The sequence below is a fragment of the Oryzias latipes genome, chromosome 7, assembly GCF_002234675.1.
Source record: "Oryzias latipes chromosome 7, ASM223467v1".
In the NCBI taxonomy this organism is placed as follows: Eukaryota; Metazoa; Chordata; class Actinopteri; order Beloniformes; family Adrianichthyidae; genus Oryzias; species Oryzias latipes.
The window spans coordinates 6,254,464-6,277,868 of NC_019865.2; the positions used below are offsets into that span (position 1 = coordinate 6,254,464).

At 40.0% G+C, this 23,405-nt stretch overlaps 1 protein-coding gene across 4 annotated transcripts in view; it reads left to right on the top strand.

Moving 5' to 3' along the window:
* LOC101167365 (helicase ARIP4) overlaps positions 1 to 23,405 on the top strand; it is a 45,115-nt gene that overhangs the window by 17,531 nt on the left and 4,179 nt on the right. For 3 of the 4 annotated variants that reach the window (XM_023956419.1, XM_023956421.1, XM_023956422.1), the window contains exons 2-21: positions 9,618 to 9,861; positions 11,765 to 11,898; positions 11,997 to 12,164; positions 14,141 to 14,361; positions 15,027 to 15,209; positions 16,162 to 16,295; positions 16,508 to 16,704; positions 16,813 to 17,016; positions 17,111 to 17,249; positions 17,335 to 17,512; positions 17,582 to 17,800; positions 17,885 to 18,003; positions 18,096 to 18,220; positions 19,315 to 19,414; positions 19,513 to 19,718; positions 21,421 to 21,596; positions 21,819 to 22,015; positions 22,116 to 22,306; positions 22,420 to 22,509; positions 23,048 to 23,143. In XM_023956419.1, the coding sequence (XP_023812187.1) occupies positions 9,618 to 9,861; positions 11,765 to 11,898; positions 11,997 to 12,164; positions 14,141 to 14,361; positions 15,027 to 15,209; positions 16,162 to 16,295; positions 16,508 to 16,704; positions 16,813 to 17,016; positions 17,111 to 17,249; positions 17,335 to 17,512; positions 17,582 to 17,800; positions 17,885 to 18,003; positions 18,096 to 18,220; positions 19,315 to 19,414; positions 19,513 to 19,718; positions 21,421 to 21,596; positions 21,819 to 22,015; positions 22,116 to 22,306; positions 22,420 to 22,509; positions 23,048 to 23,143 (3,321 nt within the window). The remainder of the gene's footprint in view (positions 1 to 9,617; positions 9,862 to 11,764; positions 11,899 to 11,996; positions 12,165 to 14,140; positions 14,362 to 15,026; positions 15,210 to 16,161; positions 16,296 to 16,507; positions 16,705 to 16,812; positions 17,017 to 17,110; positions 17,250 to 17,334; positions 17,513 to 17,581; positions 17,801 to 17,884; positions 18,004 to 18,095; positions 18,221 to 19,314; positions 19,415 to 19,512; positions 19,719 to 21,420; positions 21,597 to 21,818; positions 22,016 to 22,115; positions 22,307 to 22,419; positions 22,510 to 23,047; positions 23,144 to 23,405) is intronic. The other variant, XM_023956420.1, reaches the window with a different exon arrangement.

The window sequence follows — 23,405 nt, forward strand, 5'->3', positions numbered from 1 at the left end:
GATCAGATAAGCATACTTTCAAGAGAAAAATACATTTTGCTCATATTGACTCCTGTGAAACAAAAGGCAGAAGGAGCTTCTGTCGACCGTTTTCAGGAAATAATTTGTCTCCCAAATTTATTATTATTGGTTTTTTATTAATTCATCTCACAACTAGACACCATTTTGATTGAACTGATGTTTTTATGCCTTTTTATTTGTGCTCTTTTTCAATCCCATCACCTGAAATGCGGCTTTTCATCCCTAAGCATGAAATCCTTTCCCACATGGCGTTTGCTGTGCCTCTCTGGAAAAAGCTGCAGTGTTGTATAACCTTACGCCGGGCAGTCTCGTGATCAAACGCTGCAGTGTCTTTATTTCCCCCAATGATGGCCAACATCAGAGTTTAAAGACCTCTCCAAGCTGATAACCTGAATTTATTATATTAACCAGATTCAATAAATGTTTTTTTTTTTCTGAAGGTTTTGTTTTTAAATAAATAAAAAAGATTTATGATCGGTTTATTTCTTGAATTCAAACTCAATTTCACCGGGTATGTAACCAAACCAGAACACACAAAAAACAGAACACAAATAAAATTAAATTTGTATTTGACTTTTTCAGTCAACATTTTGTATCATTCAAATTGTTTCCCTTTTTCTTGCTAACAAATAGAGATTCTGGGAGAAAATCCACTGAATACGTTTAAAGCCAACAATAAATGACTTTCCATGACATAAACGTATTAACGCCTGACTTTGAGGCACATTTTCTTTAATCGTCTACATTTAATTTAAAGCTCATCAACCATCTTTAATAAAAGAAGAACACTCAGAAACTAGAGTTTATATAATTATCTGTAATTGTAAAAATACAATCGTTTATTAAAGTTCTTCTGCCACTTACTTTCTATAAAATTATTATAAAATGCACTTTTCCTTATGGAGAGTTTATTCATTATGTAATTAATAAAAAACGTGAGATTAAACCACTAATCGTTTCTGTTCCACTTTGGGTTTATCTCTGGGTTTGATGGTCCTGTTTGCTCAAAGAAGCTTCTGCTGAAGAAAAGTCATTAAGGTTCGTCATTGTTTTTCTCCTTAAACTTAAAGAGCAGCGTTTTCCCTACATACATTTTCAGGCTTTTTTTTCTATCATAATTCAAAAACAGACGTGTTTTCCTCACAGATATTGACAGAGCAGAGTATTTTTATCCTTTGGAAAATAAACTTGCTCATCAATCTATATTATAAAAGCAGTGGAAAGTTTTTCTTTTTATGGAAAAGCTTGCGATCAATAACCAAATAAGAACAGCTTTGTTTATATTTCTTGATAGTTTAAGCATCTCTCAATGGGGTGATAATAAACCAACCAGAAAGTGGATATGAAGCACGGTGAGGCATTGGATTGATGATAGTTGTGAGTGGGCCAGATTTCTCTGAGGTTGTTCCAGGGCTTTAGCTGGACTGATTCTGCCTCAAACATTACATAACAGACTGTTTGTTCTTAAGCAATAGGTTACAGGCTTTGGAGTGGGATTCTCTCCGTCTCCCTTCCCCTCTTCCTCCTCTTCGGCAGCAGTGACACACTGGCCCACTAACGGCCTGTTCTACCTCGCATCCCCCCTGCGGTGCGCTCTGTTTTCATCTTGTCTCTTCCTTTTTTGTGGCGTTTTTCTCCGTATACGACACCGTTTCAGGGCGCACGGGTTGAGAATTTCAGGACTCGCTTATCTTGCATTAACAAAGCCAAGTTAATAACTAATTCAGGACGTTGTGTTATGTAACTGAAGTGCCTGTATGTTGTTTGATCATTGTAGTCATCAAGTACACAACCTAGTGAGGTATCTGAATGAAAAAGATTTACAACGAAAATGTTTAGTAGAAACTGAATCCAGAAAAAAACATCTGAGTCAAACCTTTTTTCCTGAGAAAACGTCTTCCTAGAAATCAAACTCATCGCAAAAGTTCCCTCGGGACCTCGGGAGCCATGGCAGTTATTTGCACCAATAAAACTTTGGATGGTTGTTTAAACTTCAAGTCAGATTTTGTTTTGTTTTTTTTGTTTATCATTTTTTTTGTCCTGATAGCTTTGCACTTTGTGCTGCTAAAACGAGCATTAAAGGATCTAAACAACAGCCAGGAAATCCCTGCACCTACTCAGCTCATTTGTTCCTGAATTCTGAGAACCTAGTTCTGCTGTGGATTAAGTTGCAAATAATAAAAACTAAAAAGTTTTGGATAGATCACCGTGTTCTTTTGGTAAAACGTTTTGCATCTTTGTGGCACTCCATCAAAACGTACAGGACGCGTGGTTCTTGTAAACTTGCTGGTTGTGTAACTGCCAGAAGCTGCAGTTACATAAGCATCTCTTCTCGTCTGACCAGCCTGAGTGGCAGTGGCCTGTCTGTGTGTGTCTGTGTGTGTGTCTGTGTGTGTGTCTGTCTGTCTCTGACACTCTCCATCAATAATAAAAGGCTGTGTGTGACTCGGGAAGCTAATCGGACTCAATAAAATCCATCTTTTTGTTTGTCAGCTTTGATGAAACAAACGGGTTTCTTTTTTTTTCTTAAATCAACCCACTGACCTTGTTAAGACATTTGACCTCATCCTGCCTTTTTTATTTCCTGTTGTGAGACGGTCAATAAAAAAATAGATAGAATAGACAGAAATTCCAATAGGAATGCAGAGCATCGTTCCCTTTAAACCCCGTAAAGAATTCTGATCCAAACACAAAAAACACAAGTCGACTTGTTTTCCACTTTCTAGCATCTTACTCTTGATTTTATTTGAGAATTTAGGAATATAAAAGTCTCTGATTTTCAAAGCCTAACAAGAGTTCTATAAATATAATTACAAAAGCTAATCTAGTGAATAATAAATCATTCAGATACAAAAATTAGCTACTAGAAATGCTTTTCTTTTTTGTTTGTTTTGTTTTATACCAGCCTTTTAAAATTCTTAAACCAAATGAAACTTTTGATCTAAGTCCACAAAACACAAAATATTCTGTTAAATACTTCAGGTGATGTCCTCATTTGAACTTTTTTGTGGTCATGGTTATGATTTGGCTCTTATTGGGGTCAGAAATTGAAAAATATCCGTCTTTTTGTGCTTTCCAATTTGCACTCACAATATAGTTTTTTTATACGTTTTTTTCTTAGTAAAAAATATCTAGAATGGTCAATGGTTTTAAAATATATAAAAGCTTCCAAATTGTTTTGTCTTCAGAAGTTTTGAGCCACTTCTAAATGATTTATTTTGCTTCCAAGCTGCCAAATGCTTCATTTTTAATGGATTTTAAAGTTAAACTTGTCTGAAAAAATGTTTTATATCATTTTTGTTTCTTGGACTAGATGTTTATTAAATGACTGTTCGTGTTTTTCTTTTAAACATTTTACCATCATAGATAAATAGCTTCAGCATATAAAAGATGTGGACAAAGCTGTACTTTACACCAAAACACGTAGTTTGAACAATAAAAATATTGCTTATATGTTGTGCCCTGACATGTCAAAACTTGTCTTTGCATTGTTTATATGTCCATAAAAATAGTGAAAGTTGGACAGTTTGAGGATTTAAAAAGGAGTGAGTTTTTAAAAATACAACTCCGGTTCGTGCTTTGAATAAACTGGGTTCTTTTTGTGTCAAAGTGTTTTAAACCTCAGACCTCAGCAGAAAGGTTTGGCCAGTTATTGTTCTAGGCTTCTCTTAAAGGTGGTGGGAGCTGGAAAAACAGCGAGTAACCCGGCGTTCATGTTGGTTCTTGAACTGTCATGGTACTGCTATGGGGGCAGCCGTGACACCTGGAGGAATGGAACCTGCAGCTGTTTGTCAATTTTACTCCCACATCCGTTGTGGCCGAGTCCTAGCCCATAAATATCCAGAACCATTTGCTCTTGAGATGAAAATAAAGTGAGACATATCACAGGCCAAGTGGAGCACAAACAGATTTCTGATGTCACCGTGGGTTCTTAAGGCCTGTTAGGGGTGCATTTTAACTATTTGCCAGTTACACAATTCATTTTTTGGCGTCAGTGTGTGTTGTATAACCTGTTGGGTCACCGTGCAGCAAGATTCGATGTGTGTATTTTCAGTTTCTGGAGGAGTTGTGGGTGAGTGTGTGAGACTCCTCATCCTACTGTCTTCAAAGCCTGAACTCTTGAGTAGCTCCTACCAGCTGCTTTGTTTTTTTTCTCTCCTCAACTAAATGCTGCCCTTTTAAAAAATAAAAAAAAAGAAACACCTGCAAAGACGTCATGTAATCAGGCTAGCCTGGGACATTATAAAAGATGAATAGATATGCGTAATAGATGTTATGCAAGCTGTTTTCCTGCATGTTTGCTGCGTCGTTTCTCTAGAAAATCACTTGCTTTTTGGGTGGTAAACAAGTTTGCGTTCAAAGTAATTCTCTCTCACAAAAGTTTGCAATTTTTTTGTTTTCTAAAATGTCATCCAAATAATATTCTCAAAATGTAAAGATTATTTTAGAAATGAGATATTTCATATTATGTAGCAAATTTCAGAATAAAAAGGCCAAAAATCTTCACAAGTTCAAAAACCTGTACAGTTCCTTTGATTTTCACGTTAAACAAGTTTTCTTTTTCCAATTTAACTGTTGTCAGTTTCCTAATAACCAGTACAACTGGACTCTGTGATATGTGCACTTTAAGGAGAAAAAAACAAACTTCTCCTGTTTTTTTTTTGTTTTTTTTCTGAGGTTTTACCTATTTCTCCATTTTTCTTATTTGGTTAATACTGGGTAGATTTTAAAATGTAAATTTGGCTTTTGTGAGAATTAGAATATTAGAAAATTATTCAGAATCGAAAAGAGGACAAATCTGACAAATTATTTTAAAAGAAAACTGCTTTCAATATAAACGCATGGGATGTGTTTTAGTGCTTTGCTTGTCTTTTACTGTGAAATTAAGATATTGGGCCAAATGCTGCTTAAATAATATGCGCTGCAGGTAATTTTCTAATGGCTAATGGTCTCAATAGGGATTAAAAATGAATTTGTTTTTTTGAATCTTTCAGTAAAAGCGAGCCTGCTTTTGGGTCTGTGTGAAAACCTTAAATCTCATTTCTCTCTTTGCTTTTTCATTTGCTCTCCCCTTCCTATTATCCAGGTTTTTTCCCCCTCAGTGTGTCATTTTTGTGTTTATGTGGGGTTTTTTGTGCATTTTGTGTTCTTTTGGCCCTTTGCATTTTAGGAACTGTTATGTAACTGTTGTGTAAGGTAGAGTTGGAGACATTAAAACTAGGCCAGGCCAGATATTCTAGTGATGTGTGAAGCGTATTTGAAATCGTGTTGTCTTGGCTTTGCGTAATTCTAAAACTGAGGAATTACGATTAGTTATGAAAGTCCTCGCTTGTTTTAAACACGACTTTTAGCAGCTAAATTGTGAATAAACAAGAAAATCTTGTTGTGTAGGAATGGAAAGACCCCATCAGGCCAGAGAAAACGTGTCGCACTTTTTCAGCAGAAATGGTTGACTTCTGGTTTGAATCAGTTATTCTTTGGGGGTTTTAACCTTTCACAAATTTAATTTTGAGAGCCAAAACACAACAGCTAACAGGGATTTAGGTTTTTTAATCTCATTTTTCAGACTGTTGAGTGACGTAAAAACCCACTTTGATGAAAATTGGGATTTTGGTGTTTTTTAACACGTTCTTGTGACATTTCTTTTTGAAGATGGAGGGCATATATAAAGAACATTCAGCTTAAAATGGCATTTCTGAGTATTTTATTATCCAAATCATTCTGAACCAGTAGTTGGCAAAAGCACGCAGTTTGAAAAAGATTGTATTTGTTACGTAGGAAATACCTTTCCAGCACCACACCTGCAAAATGATGAGAGGCAGACACATAGATCCACAAAAAAACCCACAGAGGTCCCACTCTGATACAGATAAAGTATGCAAAGACAGTAACCCACAATACACAGAAAAACTGAATACAGCCACAGCCATAAAAGTGGGCCACAGGCTCCCTGCTCTGCTCCATTCTGCTGCATTGTTGTTATAATTATTTGTTTTTTTGTCCATGTTTTATATATATTTTAATTTTATTCCTTTTACATTTTATTACACTCCAGTGTTTTCCTCTGAGGGATCCTCCACATCGGTGACTGACCCTTCTCAGTGAACGGGGTCGCTGCAGTGGGATCTCCTGGGTCTGACTCTTTTGATCGGATCTGGGGGTTTCTGTGGTAGTGTTCTCCGTGAACTTGGGTTGGGGGGTCTCTGATGTGGACATGTCCCCAAAACACCGTTTCCCCACTTCAGGACAAAGCCAGGTCTCTACATTCTATTATTTTATCACTTTTTTATCTATTTATTTATTTTTTGATGTGTGTGGGTGTGTGCGTGTGTGTTTTTGCGGGGGGGGGGGGGGGGGGGGGTTGTCGCACGGTTTGTCTTGTCATCTTGTTTTTAAATTTTATTGTATTTTATGCACAGCACTTTGAGTGACATATGTTGTTGAAAAAGTGCTATATAAATAAAGGTTGATTTGATTTGATTGACTTGCAGACAAATGGATTCATGTCCGTCTTTGTTTTCCTCATCTGAACTGGAATCTGGATCAAAATTGGATGCAATACTTTTTTTTTTTTAATAAAATTGCTTTCACAATGGATCAGAGTGGGTCCTTTAAGTTCAACTTGATTGAAGTTTTTGCGTGTTTGGCTTAGCATTCTTTGCAAATACACCAATCTTGTTTTATGTGGTGCCAATTTTTAAAAATACCACCTTCAAGCAGTGAGTGGAAAGACGTAGCTTTGTTGATGAGCAGTGGGTTTGTTTGATCTCTAAAACGGTTCACCTACCCACTAACTGAACGATAAATCAAGGATTTTGTTGTTTTGTTGCAGCTGAGGGGCAGTTTCTGAATTGGACCACTTCAGTCACTAATGTGGTCACTTTTCCTTTTTGTTCAGGAACAAAACCTCAGAATCTTTCTTTCTTTCTCCATTTTAAAGACCATTTTCTCATCTAATGGTTGTTTCAGCACTGAACTGCAGAGGAAGACGTCAAGGTGGTCAGATTCTATCCAAACAGCGACAGACGCACGGCTGGTCCGAGCAATGACTGTAAAACCATCGAGTAAACAATAGAGATTCAGGTCAGCAAAGGTTAAACAGAATTATTTATCTAACCCTCTCTTTTTAGACATTTAAAAGTAAGAGAGGCTGTGCTGTCACTGAAAATGGAGAAAAAAAATTTAAAAAGAAAGAAAACTTGATCATTTCTGTCCAATTTAATACGTTTTGATGGTCGATGGACATGCTTTACAAGTTCTGTTCCCTTTATTTGTTTTTTCAAATGAAGTTATGTTTGCAGAATAAAAATGTTTTTTTTTTTTATTACAGAAGCATCAGAGTTGACGGAATAGCTGCTTTTTCTTTTTGCCAGGCAATAGCAAACTGTAACTTTTACAAGTTTCTTTTCAATAGCAGTCTGTGTGTCCCCTTGGCGACGAGCATCTTAGGCGGGCTGGTTTCATTAGCAACCCGACCTTGAAGTCTGTTGCCTCAAAGAGAATGAAGGGAGGTTTTATGTAAGTTGTTTTCCAGTTTACACAGAGCTCGTCACCAACCTCCATGCCCCATTATACTGGTGTGTGTGTGTGTGTCTGTGTGTGTGTCTGTGTGTGTGTCTGTGTGTGCTCGTCGTCATGCCAGGTGTCACACGCTGAGCACGACTGGTGTGCATTTCTCTTAAGTGGATACATGGACGCGTCGGCAGCGCTTCTCTTTTTGTTCAGTCTTCCCCGGGCGTTTTTTTTGGCTTGAACCCGCCCCACGCAACATCGATTAAAATATTAGCAGGACAGGAGCTTCTGTGATGTGTGCATCTGCGGATGCGCGTTTGTACCCCGTCTTGTGTTTCATAAACCCTCCATATTTATGATCCAGCGCTTACATAAGCCGCAGATCTCGTTCACTGTCTCGGTGGCACGACGACCGGGATAGAGGAGGAGGGAAGAGGAAAGGTCAGCCTGGAAAACAGACACATCCTTGTGCTCCTTTTTTTATTTACCATACTTTTGTGCCAGCAGATTTCTGCTAAAAAATCAGTGGTTAAACACCACAAAGTCTAAACAGAGGTTTTCATTTTAAATGTGTTGAATTTAAATCACTCTTCTACTTTTTCTTAAACTTTGAAAGCATGCATCAAGGTGGAAGTGTTTAGGTGCTGGATCCTTATTGAAGCACTTCCTGTTCCACGTGGCAACTTCCATTTTTGGAGCTGTTAATCTGTAATAATGAAACTCCTATTTCTGGCAATTTCCCCTGAGTCATCATCAGGTGTTACAGAACAGCTTGTTACACAAGCCTTCCAGCTGATGTGACTTTGTTGTTAATCCATTTGAATGAAATCAACTTTCCTTTTTTTTCTCCTTGTAGACTTTTGTGGTTGTTGTTTTACTAACTGACAAATATAAAATGGGTTTAGAGAATTTCTTTTGAGGATAAGCTAATGTGCAAACCATGAGCATCAGTCCTGTCACTGGAAGCTTCCTTCCATCCATCTGCTCAGGGCAGGAGGTTAATCCAAGATGCCCTGACCTCCTTCTCTACAGAAGCTTCTCCCGGGTCAGCTGATAGACACAGCCACTCCAGCACATCCTGGGTCTTCCCCAGAGCCTCCTTTCAGTCAGATCTATCTAGAATACCTCCCCAAGATGGGGTCCAGCAGGCATCTAAAAGAGATACCCTAGTCAACTGATTGAAGACCATCTGGTCTACTCCGAGCTCCTCCCAGGTGACGGAGCTCCTCACCTCATCTCTAAGGGAGCGCCCTGCCACCCTCCAGAGGAAACGCTTTTCAGTTTATTCAGGATCTTCTCCTTTCAGTCATGACTCAAAGTTCACGAATACAGATGCGGGTAGGAACATAAATTGACCAGTAAACCAAGACTTGTGCCTGTCGACTCAGCTCCCGCTTCACCAAAACGGATTGCATTTCTGCAGCTGCTGCGCCTGTACGCCTGTTGTTCTCCATCCTTCCCTCACTCATAAACTAAAAATACTTCAACTCCTCCTCTTGAAGCAGGAGTTCTCCACCTACCTGTAGATGGCTTTCTACTGAGAACCATGACCTCCAACCTTTAAGTGTTAATTCTCATTCCTGCCTCTTCACTCTCAGTTACAAACTGCCCCAGTGACAGTCTGGGTTTAACAGAACAACATCATCAGTAAAATGCAGAGATGGAATTCTTCGATCCTCAAACCAGACTCCCTCCAACTTGTGGCTGTGCCTGGAAAGGACATCCTTGCCAGAGCGTCACACGCACTGGAAACAGGTTCAACTTTTGCCAACAAAACAAACCAAGTTCCTACTCCAGTTGTTCACGGATTATATGAGCTTCTCCCACAGAACAAAACAAAGGAGTTCCGTTGGTCTGATTCCCCGTCCACTCATGGACACCCTTTTCCTTGGCCTTAGTGTTCAATATGGACAAAGTTTGACTGTTGCAGAACTTCTGTTTGGCGCCACATGGCCCCGGGCTGTAGTTTTCCCACCTCCTGGACTAGAATAAACATCATTTTTAAGCTAAATGTTTTTTTGTCTAATGAAGCGCATTCACTTTGATTCCATTTACTTCACAAAGCACCTGTCTTCTTCTTGCAGACCAGTCCCACGGCGCCCCCTTCAGTTCCCAGAATGAGGCTCAGGGAGGGGATCCTGCTGTGTGGCAGTGCACCCCTCACCCATCTACCTCACCGTCAGCGGAGACGCCTGCACACCCACCCCCATCACAATCCATATCCAGACCCCACTCCAGGCCTTCAAACCAAAGCCCCGCCCCTTCCTCCTCCCTGACAGGAAGCAAGAAAAGGACCTCCAAACCTGCACACATAAGACGAAACATCAGGTACTGCACACTCAACGTGCTTTTGTTTAATGGTGGACTCTGGTGGACAAGATGAAATTGAAATATTGTTTTTATGCTGCTCCATTTTGATACCTGTATCTTTGGTGCAATCATGATCATATCACCTTTAGAAGGAAAAACAAGTTCCTCTTATGGTCTAATAGAAAATAAATCCAATAATCTTCAGCTTCATACAAATGTTTAACACTTTAAACTAGGAGGAGATTGAAAAGTCTTCAGGCGGATTACCCTTAATACCAGGAGATAATTAAGCAATCAAACAATAGACAGCAAAAGGAATGTGTGGAATGAAAACAAGAAAGTCAAAGACAATGTCCGAACTAACAAGGACATAAAGAAATAATATCAGTGTTTTTCCATTTTATGGACCAAACAGTAATTGTATTAAAGTGATCTATAGATTCTTTGAAGCATAATGAATTTTAAATTAAAATGAATACAAACTCTGTAACACACATTTACTGCAGATCCCAAAGACTAAAGCCATATTGGACCGAACAAAACTTCAGACTTTTGAGTTCCACTATTCAATATTTTAGTTATTTAGTCCTGAAGTTACATCAAAGCATCTGGACTTAAAATTTTCTTCCATGTTAAGCCCAGAGGTCATGACTCAAGACATGACCTGGATAAATGAGAACCTCCAGCGACATGGAGAAGATTTTAGATCCTTCTCACTGCAGCAAGGAGACCAAAACTAAGACTTTGTTTTTATCTCAACCCTCCAAAGACAGACAGATCACTGGTTCATGATTAAAATTTTGTAATCCCTGAATTTCTGTTTAAACTTAATTGGCATAGACTTACACCTCTCTATGAACTCAAGAGAACTTATTTTTGGGGTTGATAATAGACTCCAGGCTGTCTAGTCCAACTTTGATAGCTTTATCTCAGACACTTTCACTTTTTACTCTGCTGTTCTTTCTTTCTTAATGATTATTTTTTCCTTGTGTGCCTTTTACTTTTTACTTTTTACATGAGTTCCAATATCCATGAATTTGTAAACATTGGTTATAATGAATGTCTAAAAATAAAAAGAGAAATGATTTAGTGAACAAATACTTGGCCTTTAGTCAAAGATTTAAATCAAAAAAGGACAGGATGTGTGCAGTTTACCCCTAACGAGTTAAAGAAAACTTTCTCCACATTTACAATCAGATTGTTTTATATGGAACAGCTGAGTCAGAAAACCCTATGCAATTTAGCCAATAACTTTACGCTTTTCGACTGCATTCTTAAACTAAATTTTTTCTTTACATTTCTGTTCATAAAACACATTTCCGAGGAAATACTGCTGAATATCTAACAGTAACTGTTTTTTAAAGTTGGGTTGCATGGGGAACACCAACCATCTGTTCAGGTCTTTACCTAAAACACGTTGCTGGCCTTTTATCACTGGATTCTTTTGCCCTGTTTTGTAGAACTTGAAGGCAGCCGGTTTGCCAATCGTCTGTTACTTATTATGGCTTTGCTGAGCCTACAACTTCATCTCTGCTGCCTGCCAGCAAACATCATAAAGCTCAACCACAAGAATGTTCATGCGCATGCATTGAGGCGTCTTTCTAACCACTCAAATATGTGCTTTAGGTCTTTATACTTGCCCTTAGTTTCTTTTAATGTTTAGATATTTAACTCTTTGTGTGAATATTATTATCTGGAATGGTAGTTTAGTATAAATGTTACGTTTACAAGCTTGAAAAGTTAATTGTTTTCCTAAAGATTTGCATTTTTTAAATGTAATGTTTGTCTGGAGGAATGTGCAGAATGAAATCAGGCTATTTTTATGTTTTTAACTTCTTTATCTAGTGGTTTTGTTTTTTTCCCATTTTATTTTAAAATATACAAGCCTTTTGTAACCTCCAAAACCTTTTTTTCTGTGCAGAAAGTTACTGCGGGAGCATCAGTTGGATGCAGTGACCAAAGCTGCCCAGCAGGAGGAGCTGCATAGAAGGCGGCGTCTGGGTGAGCAAAGAAAGCAGGAGTTTCCTGAATCACTGTTGCCTGAATACTCAACAGGTGAGACTCCAGAATAATCCAAAACAACTCCTTCTATTCAGTATTTTAGTTCTCTCCCTTTATCTACTCGTTTCATAACTTTCTTTTACTTCTTTTAGCAGATGTTGCACAACAGGTGGCGCCATCGTTGGCATCCGTTTCCACACAGCAAGATGTTAAGTCGTCCATACAGGAGGTCATCTGTTTGGACCCCAACAGCACAGGCACCAGCGAGGAGGACGGCAAGAACAACTCCTCTGCTGCTACTGAACGCACAGACAAAACAGGTGACACGCAAACGGTTTCCGTAATCAACATGTTTTCAGGTTTTCCACAAATCTCAGTGAGTGGAAAAATCACGGAAAAGCAAACCGATAGTCTCAAAGGCATCACACTTGTTTTTATCTACTTTGATGCTTTTCCAAGCATCCATACTGATTCTACACACTTTAAATAAATAAAGCTCGCCCTGAGCACAGCTGAGAACCAAAACCATTGTCCTCTGAATGGGAATCGAACCGTCAGCTGGAACTGCATCTGAGCTTCTCCCCTCCCAGGATTTGAACTGAAGCAGTTCTTGACCTTACTAATGGCAAAAGGAAACCGTGCTAGTCAAGTAACTGATATCAGGGACTAACTGTACAGTAGCCTGTAAGGCCAAAAAATTAGAGAATAGAGATGCAGAAACAATTTAGGATTTTTAAGTTGCTGCTTTTCAGTTTTTTCTCTCTTGGAGAAAACATGTGTAGTCTTGCAAGGAAAAAAAATAGTAACACAATTATGTTATGTGAGCACACTTCTGAAGCAACTAGTTCAATTTATATTTTAACAATAAGCAGCTATAATGCACTTTTGACAGCCATGCGTTTATTTAATTGCACACTTTTCTATATGACTTCAAGGATTCATTAAAAGACTAAATTAGTTTGTATTTCCTGGGGAAATAAATCCAGAGCCGCTGGTGTTGGTTACAGAGAAATTCAAGATTTATCGTTTGAAATGCAGCTTGATGTTTTATGTGTCTTGTTTTAGTCCCCTTGCATTTTAATGTGGGTAATATAAAAAAAAAAAAAATCAAAAACTGCTTTCAGATGAAAGCCGGCTGAAGCCTTCAGATTTACTTCCCATAAAAACGAAATTCTTTCCAGACTGAAAATGCTGCGGCGCTTCTTAGGAAAGATTCAAGCACAGTGACTGACTCCCACAAAAAAAAGCATAAAGCTGAGGTCAACTCTCCCCCACATCCTGTCAAATGGGGCTGTGCATCAGAACATTTGAGACCTTTGCAAGAGAACGTGCTGTACTGAGCCCACATCTGCAGGAAGCTCCTCCAACTGTTACTGAATAAAAGGAGGGCACCACACCGGCGACGCCTCTATGATGATGGTGAAGGAGAGAGCAAAGATGTATGGATGAACATGAAGGGAGGACCAAGATGAAAAGAGGAAGAGAGGAAGATGAAGGGAGAGGGTGTCTGCAGGGCAGATGAGAGCAGATCTGGGCAGCAATAAACCCGGCTAATCCTAGTTATCAGACAGAACGTACACACAAGAAGCACACACACCTACACCAGCGTGGCACAGTGACATTTCTAGTTTGGGGTTGCATAACAAGTCTCCCCCTCCTTTCTAATCCTACTTGTATAACCAGCCATTCACTGCACTTATATAAGCTGGCTCTCGTTTTTATGCACACTAACATAGTGACGCACACAGACACACAAACTACTTTTTTTATGATATACCCTTGTGGATTGTCAGCTTGTGTAACTTCCACCACTTAAAATCTGTGACGTGTGTTAAATAATTTTGTATCAGACAGGAATTTCAGTTTAAGTGCTCCCACACACACCCGCACACATATACACACTCTCAGACGCTTGGATGGTTTTGTAACACTGATGGAGTTGTGTCCAAAAAACTGTTTGTAAAGAAAAGCCATCTCAAAGTTTTTAAATTCTCTCTGAAGCTTTACTAAGATTTTTATTATTATTATTTAGGTGTGGGCATAAGGATTCGTTTTAACAACAATTTGATTTGTTTCATAGTTTTGTTTGACGATAGTCATAGTCGTTCACAGTCGATATTAGTTCATTTTGCACAATCCAATTCACTGACCTAAAATCGATCCAGGACATTTTTAGTCAAAAAAATTAACCAGTGTGACTTGGAGTTAAATAAATAATCAATATTACTATTATAAAAGAAGCCTGGATCAAATGATGCGATTAAGTGTTAACATGTTCCCCCTTTTTTGAATCCAGACATTGCAGATTTAAGCTCAGGGGAGGACGACACTGTTATTCAAGTCGGTAGCGAGTCCACCAACGAGGAAGAGGAGGGTGAGCCGAGTGGGGCTCATACCAACGATGCCCAAAACCAAGCAGACGCCCAGGGCAGAGTGCTGGTCAACCTGAACCACCCACCTTCTGAGCCAGATATTTTCTTGGCACCGCAGCTCGCTCGAGCAGTCAAGCCTCACCAGGTACTGTTACTCCAGCCGAAGCAACTACAGAATATTGATCTGTAAATGTATTTACCCACTACTGTTATTGTTAGTGAAGATGTAAATGGACTTTTTGGTGTTTTTAAAAAGGTTCTCGTGGCATTTTTCTGATGATGGAGAGTACATATAAAGAAATCAAGCTTAAAATTTACTTTCTGAATATTTCTTTACTCAAATTGTTTTGAATCAGGAGCAGACGACAAAATCCTATTAGGATTATAAGATTATATATGAGCTCCGTGCTCTGCTTCATTCTGATGCATCCACTTGGCATCTGGTTCATAACTGGATAGCTTGAATATTGCTCGTCATTTTTTTTGCGGCGGTAATGTTAGCTGGCGAGAGAGCATGGAAACGGAGAGTTCTCAGTAATGGGGAGGGGAAGGGGGGACGGGGTTGCTCTACACCAACAGTCTCGCCCACAGATCAGAGGTGAATTTCTAATGAACTACTGGTGCGCTGCAGAAAATATGTCCTGTGGGAATCCTTTTAAAATAGATCAAATAATAATCAGAGTGGGTCTTTGAATCTGTTTAAATGAGAGCAGTCAGATCTTACTTTTACTCTCCTTTGAACTCTTTGATTCCTCTTTCTTAAGTCATTTCTTGCCTTTAGCTAAGAATCTCCTTTTGTTTTGTACTCAGATTGGTGGGATCCGTTTCCTCTACGATAACCTGGTGGAGTCGTCGGAGCGTTTTAGCAGCACCAGTGGGTTCGGCTGCATCCTCGCTCATAGCATGGGCTTGGGCAAAACACTGCAAGTCATCTCATTCATCGACATCCTCTTCAGGCACACCCAGGCTCATACTGTACTCGCCATCGTTCCGGTAAGCTACTGTTGGTGTTTATCATCGGATCCTAAAAAGTTTCCCGTTAAAAGAATTGTAGCACAAACTGTGCAAACTGATCAAAGGTATCCTGATTAAAATAAGAAGAAAATGTTTACCCTGATAAGGTAAAAGAATGATACTCAGGAGTTTTGTTTTGCTGTAAATTATAAGAGTTTGCCAAGAATAAAAACCTTATAAACTGTTGTGGGACTGAAGCTGGCCTCAGTGGAAGAGGTGGCCGAACAACAGACATTGGCCAAAGACTCTCTGCATGAGGCCTTCAGTAAGACGAAGAGCAGCTTCAGCAGCAGACTTTTATCCCAACGCTGCACCACGGACAGACTTAGAAAGTCTTTTGTCCCACGAGCCATCAGACTGCACAACATTCTGTGTTGAGAGCTTTTTCTTTATTCTTTGACTAAACTGAAATTCTGGGAAACCTGACTTGATTTCAGAATCAGAATCAGAATCAGAGATACTTTATTGATCCCACACGTGGGAAATTTGTTTGTCACCATAGCAACTTAAATTTTAGGTGATTGTTCATATTTGTTTCTATCTTTTTATCCTTTTATCTTTGCATCTATTTATTTTGTTTTTATTTGTTTTAGGAATTATTGTGTTTTTAAGTGTGGGCAGCTGGCCACTTAAAATTTCCTTCGGGATCATTAAAGTCTGTCTGTCTGTCTGTCTGTCTGTCTGTCTGTCTGTCTGTCTGTCTGTCTGTCTGTCTGTCTGTCTGTCTGTCTGTCTGTCTGTCTGTCTGTCTGTCTGTCTGTCTGTCTGTCTGTCTGTCTGTCTGTCTGTCTGTCATAACCCTTCGACTTGCTACTTAGTGACATTAAATACCATTTTTCTTTGAAAAAGGAATAGACAAACAGATTATGGAGACTGGAGGAGAAGTAAACTAAATTGAAACTGTTTACTTACTCATTGGTTGCCCCTCCAGGTGAACACGCTGCAGAACTGGCTGTCAGAGTTTAACACCTGGTTTCCGCCCGCAGAGGCGTTGCCTGCAGACACCGACCCCTCTGTGGTAACGCCGCGCAGATTCAAGGTTCACATCCTCAACGATGAGCACAAGTGAGTGACAGAAGCCGTATTTATCAGCATGAGCTTTTACAGGGGATAGTTTAAGTAGAGGAAAATGAAAACTACAGATAATTTTAAAGAAAAACCAATGAGAAATTTTAAAATTTCTGCTTTTCTGCATCTCAGAAATCCCAGTTCTCACAAGAGTTCTGAAATCGACACAGACGTGGAATTATTCTGCCGTTTTTATGAATTCCTCTCAGGAACACAGCAGCCAGGGCCAAGATTGTGGAGGACTGGTCTCGGGATGGGGGGGTGCTGCTAATGGGCTATGAGATGTACCGCCTCCTGTCCATGAAGAAAAGCTTCGGGGCTGGAAGGAAGAAGAGGAACAAAAAAACACCCGGATCTGATGTCATCGACGTGGATGAAGAAGACAAACAGCAGGAGTTACTTAAAGGTGAGACAGACTGGGGAAGATGAGTCTATAATAGAGTCACAATGGATGTCGAAGTGGAAAAAGCTCCTGAATTGTGAAGGAAAAATCTAAATTCTTTCACCTGTGCAGGTGTTGAGAAAGCTCTGGCTCGACCTGGTCCAGATGTCGTCATCTGTGACGAGGGACATCGCATCAAAAACTGTCATGCCAGCACGTCTCAGGCTCTGAAGAGCATCCGAACGCGCCGCCGCGTGGTGCTGACAGGCTATCCTCTGCAGAACAACCTGATTGAGTACTGGTGCATGGTCGACTTTGTCCGTCCCGACTTCTTAGGTATGAGACCAAATCTTCGCTTGGTTTCAGGGAGGGATTTCCAGCAGCAACTTTATTTCTGGGTGAATTTTCTGACTGCGTTTTCTGGTTTCAGGTACGAGGCAGGAGTTCAGTAACATGTTTGAACGTCCAATTCTGAACGGACAGTGTGTGGACAGCACGCCTCAGGACGTCCAGCTGATGAGGTACCGGAGCCACGTCCTCCACAGTCTGCTGGAGGGCTTTGTTCAGCGGTGAGAGTCGTCATTTGTTCCTGGAGATGAAGGCTCTTTTGGTGGAAGTCAGCCGTGTTTAAGGAAGATCTTGTGTTTCATGCAGGCGAGGCCACGATGTCCTCAGAGATCAGCTGCCTTCGAAGGAGGAGCATGTGATTCTAGTGCGCCTCTCCCCTCTTCAGAGGGCGCTCTACACAGAGTTCATGAACCGCTTCAGAGAGGCAGGGAACACCGGCTGGCTCAGCCTCAATCCTCTGAAGGCCTTCTGCGTGTGCTGCAAGGTGAGCACAGGAAACAGGACGTCAATGCTCTCTGATTTTACTCGCTTCCTAAAAGTTACTGCTTTTCAGATCTGGAACCACCCGGACGTCCTGTATGAGGCCTTGCAGAAGGAAAATCTGCCAAACGAACAAGATTTAGACCTTGATGACCTCACCTCAGCAGGAAATGCTCGATGTCCCCCTGCACCCAATCAAAAGGTGAAGAACGCAGACAATCCAAACCCCAATGGAGGACCGAGCCTCGCCCAGCTGCAGGAGAAAGCCAATCAAGTTATCACTTTAGAATGGGTAAGTGTGTGCTTCAGATGATTGATGTGCAGATCTTGTAAGCATCCTCGTCTGCTCACTTAATCCAACATTACACCTGTTCAGGCTAAAGAGATTATGTTTGACTACAAGCCCGGGATTCTGGAGAACTCTGCCAAGATGGTGCTACTGTTCCACCTGATCGAGGAGAGTGTCAGAAATGGAGACAAAATCCTCGTGTTTAGGTAAAATTGAAAACCAGATTCAATAAAAAAATATGGCATTAAATAGTTTCCAAAATACTGTAAGATTTACTGTTTTTCTTTGCCTGATGCAGTCAGAGTTTGTCCACACTCACTGTGATTGAGGATTTCATGGCCAAAAGACCAGTCCCCCCATCGCCTCTTTCTCCCAGTGGAGACAGGCTGAACCAGAACTGGGTCAGAAACCTCAATTATTACAGTAAGTAATCATATAAATATATATCTGTGTATATTTTTCTTCAGCAGTTAATAACATGGCTCAGTGAAAGGTGGAAAAAGTTCAAAATGTTATTCTAAAGACCAAGGTCTTTATAAAGATCTAACCTGAACATCTTTCCACATGTTCTGCTTTTCTTACTGGCACCAAGCAGAGGACTATTTCTGGAAATAGGGTGAAATATACTGAATACAACCCCAAAAAATATGCAGTCTGCAAAGAATATTTTAGGTTCCAGAAGATTTGCAGCTGAGTAAAATATTAAATATGTTTAGTTACAGAGTAGAATAAATCTTTTCTTTTTAACTGAAAGGGCTTTATCATATTGGGACTCAATTGAAAGATGTGTAGTGTGAAACAACAGATGTATTACTTTAATATTTAAGCATTGATGGAAAAAAAATCACAACCTTAAAAAAATGCTTCAAATATCACATGGCTAATGTGAACAGAGGTGAAAAGTTTTACCACTTGAAGCAAAGATTTGGCATGAAAAGCTAAAATTTATTGAGTACATTACATTACATTAATCCACTGGTATCCCATAATTAGATTAAGTGATGGTATTAGGACACCATAATGGAATACACTTCAATTAAATTTTATTCATATAGCCCAAAATCACAACAACAGTCATCTCAATGGGCTTCGTACCGGTAATTGTAAAGTACTGTAAACATAGTAATCATAAAGATCATGAATACATGGAATTCAATTGAAAAATGTCTAAACTGAACTAACTAAGCAGACTTAACTAAACCGGGCATCCCTGCCCCTCCTTCGCTCATTTCAAGCATTTCCCATTTTCTCATATGTGGTCTTTCTCTGACATCATTTCTTCAATTCTTCATTGAATACCTGCTCATCTTCCTCCTGAAACACCTCCTTAATTTGCTAATCTACCTGTAGTTGTTAAAAAATTGGTTCTTATTTCTTCTATCTATTGTTCAGGTTGGTTTGGAGCAGAGTTTTAAGTGTAAATTAAATGAGATTAAACCAACTAATAAAGGCGTGGATGAAGGAAAAATCCCCCCAGATACTCTTAAAAGATACTAATGATCACTTTTATTTTGAAGGGCTGGATGGAAGCACAACAGCATCTGAAAGAGAGAGACTCATCAACCAGTTCAACGACCCCTCCAACACCTCAGCGTGGGTTTTCCTTCTCTCGACCAGGTAGCAAGACGTTTACCAGTCATTTTCAAGTCTTCTAAAAATATAATACAGAGGGAAAGTAAAAACCAAAATATGCTCCTGATCTATCTGGTGCTCAGGGCTGGCTGTCTGGGCGTGAACTTGATTGGGGCGAACCGTGTGGTGGTGTTTGACGCCTCATGGAACCCCTGCCACGACGCTCAGGCCGTGTGCCGGGTGTACCGCTACGGACAGAGGAAGCCGTGCCACATCTATCGGCTGGTTTGCGACTTCACACTGGAGAAGAAGATCTACGACCGGCAGATCTCAAAGCAGGGCATGTCTGGTGAGGAAAGTCGTTATTAAGAGAAATGGCTCTTGAAACATGGAACATATTGAACATGAAGAGATTCTACAACCTATAACTCATAAACAAATTTAATAAAAGTCAATAAATTTGCCAATTGTAAATATGGTTGAATCATATTCCCATTAAAAAGTTTAATAATCTGTGAAAGATGAGGTAAATGAAATGCAAACAAAACTATCTACAAAAAAAACACATTTTTCTGAAAACTCCTTGTTTTATTTGCACTCTAAGGCTACGTTCACACTGCAGGCTGAAACGACCCAATTCCGAATTTTTTGCCCCTAAGCGGCCCAATTCCGATCTTTTCATGACAGTCTGAATGACACAGATCCGATCTTTTCAATTGCGACCCAGGCCCCGTGGGTTTGCCGTCCTGATTCCGAATTGTAGCCGTTCTTTTCAATTGTGACCTCCGTCTGACCGGCCAGGCGACTTGATTCCGAACTGTACGTCATCGACACGCAACAAACGTCATCATTTTGCGTTAAAGTAGGCGGGAACGAGAACGTAAACATTAACCATGGTGGACGATGCTGCTGAGATCAGTCAGTGGAAGGGAAGTGAGATCCCCGATTGGATTAATATTTGGGCTGATCGCTCTTTTCAGGCCAAACTCCAGAGCTCTTATCGCAACTGGGCGGTTTTTGAAAAAAATTCCAGCTAAATGGCAGAGCGTGGTGTTGAACCTTTACCGCGATAACTTTTTTTCCTTTCTCCCCTTTCCACCGTGCTCAGAAGCGCGGGGGACCCGAAGCGATCCTCCTCCTCTTCCCTGTTCTGATCCTTAGATTCTCCAGAGCGGGTTAATAAAGAGTCCATAGCATTTATTTTGGGGGAAACCTTCTTTTATTACCGCCCTCCGTAACACACAACATGAATGCGCGCACACACTGCCCCCCCCCCCCCCCTATTCTCTATCGCGGCACGCGCTTGCACACACACACGCGGGCGAGCGGCTCCAACACATACACATTTCCATTCCACTACAGTGGGTACAGACGATCCCGACTCCAATGCCTTCTTAAAATGAGAAGATTGTAATTGTGCTGCTCCTTCGTGAAAATAAATTTAATATTACAAAAAGAGCTCCGCTTTTGACAACACTGTTGTTGACATCCATTGTTAACGTTTGCTCCGCAAACAAGTGACGTCGTTCACCGTTGAGTATTCTTCTGGCTTCTGCGCATGCGGGTCTCGTTTGGGTCGTGTCACGGTCACACTGGAGATCACAAAAGTTCGGATTTACTTGGAAATGTGAACGGTCTAGCAAACAATTCGGATTTTTTCAAAAAATCTGAATTGAGCATTAAGCCCTGCAGTGTGAACGTAGCCTAAGATGAAGTGAAAGAACAGAAAATCTGTTTATCTGATCTGAAATAGATGTAGCATATTAACTTTTTAATCCATTAAAAACTATAAATATGGTTTAATACAATGTTATTGCATTGTTACTGTAAAGCTGTCTGTGCTCAGAGGACGACAGTTAATTATTTATCAATAATCCAGTGACTGCTGTTTCAGGGGGCTTTTACTTTGAAAATCACCAGTATGATCACATTTTTGTGCAATTTCCTCAGTTGATCTTTATGTATTTTTCTTTATCTTTCTCCCTTTGTGTCATTTTATTTGAAGTCTTGAATAATTAAATCGAGCTGTTCTATTGTGTTCTTCCCATCAGACCGCGTGGTGGATGATCTGAATCCTGTGCTGACCTTCACCAGGAGGGAGGTTGAATCTCTTCTTCATTTTGTGGAGGAGGAACCGGACCCCTCCCTGGTGCAGCTGCAGCCTGATCATAGCACGGACAGTGTTCTCCAGAAGGCTCTTCAACTTTATTCCAACCACATCACCAAGGTAGATAAACAGGGAGAACCAACTATCTTTTTACTTGTGGCTTTGTAAAGTGTTGGTGGAAAGACGAGTGTTTTTTTCACTAAATAAAACCCTTCCCTTGATTTTTTTTTTTTTTCTTTTCTGGCTGTTATTGTTCTTTTCTGACATTGTGTACGTCTTTTAAAGTAAAAGAACAAAACAAAACCCATCAGGCAGAGAAAAAGAATCTTTTCTTCCCTGCAGCAACCGTTCCCCCACGAGTCTCTGCTGATGGACCGCAGAGAGCTGAAGCTGAGCAACGCTGAGAAGAGAGCTGCAAAGAAAGGGTACGAGGAGGAGAAAAGGGCCTCTGTGCCATACACCCGCCCATCATATGCCCATTATTACCCTGCCAGTGACCAGAGCCTCACCAACATCCCTGCCTTCAGCCAGAGGAACTGGTAAGCTTAAAATGACAAGAAAATACAATACCACTGCACAGTTAATCTTCTCTAAAAAAAATAACTCAAACTATGCAGTAACAGAATCAATTCTGTATAGGCGACCTACTGTCACTGAGCAGAAACCAGTAGCAAGTGTCCGGCCAGTCCAGTCAACGCCAAATCCCACGATGCCTCGACAAGCATCCGCAGGGCCGAACCGGGATCCCTCCAGATCCAGCCTGGAAGGCTTCCCTGTCAACTGCCTGCAAAAAGCTGGAGTCTTTGTCCAGAAAATTGTCACCACAACTGGTAGGAACATATATGTAAATGTCCATTATTGTTATGGGTGTGTGTGTTCTTCTTAATCTCTTTGTTTTTTTTTTTTTAGAATCTTTAAAAATTGTTTTGGATCTCTTTTTTAGACATAATCATTCCAGGAACAAACAGCTCTAAAGATTTTCAGGCCAGGATCACTGCTGGAGAAAGCATTCATGTAATAAGGGGCACCAAAGGTAAATAAACTCGTTTGAATTTTTTTGTAAACTATTTTTAAAAAAATGCGTACTCGTTTATCGCAGGAGACATGTACAAAAATAACTGCAAAGTAGAATTACAGATGTTTAAAGGCTGTCAAATCCCTCGCTGCACACTTTATAAACTTTTTTCAACACTTTTTCTTTTGTTTAAACTCTCAAAGCTCAACCCTTCATATAAAAATAAGTCCAGTATTATAGAATGGAAACCAAGATGTGAACGCGATTGAAGATTTATGAAGATTTGGCAAACTAGACGCATTTTGTACAGTTGACACGGCACCGAGTATTTTGATTGTCAATTTCTTTGTTTTTCACACATTTTCAAATAAATATATTTTCAAAAAAATATATTTAACTTTTTGATGATTTGAAGCTTCATCAATAAGTTGCAGTTCTCTAAAAGTTGCATTTGAAGTTAGATGATCTCTTTTGCAACAGTTTAGTTTGAAAACACATGACTTGTTTTAAATGAACCACTCAGCATGTTTCACATCCGTCTCTCTGACTCCTTCAGGGACTTACATCAGGACGTCCGATGGGAGAATCTTTGCTATCAGAGCAGCCGGGAAGGCCAAGACTTTGGAAGAGAGTGCAACAGCGCCACCCAAAGGTAGGATGAGCATCAAACGTTTACCCCTCCATATTTAAGGAGAAACTTCTCGTAAAACGTCAGTGGATCTTTAATAGAAGTAGTTAATGTTCGTTTCATCATCTTAAATAACTTGTTTTGAAAGAAACTGGGACAATAGAGGTAGATTTGCCACCACAAAATGGCAGAACTTCAATTACTATTGGGTTTGTCCATCATTCACTGCTCCACATTACCTAAGACATTATTGACTTATTGTCTGCCAAGGCATAGAATTCTGCCA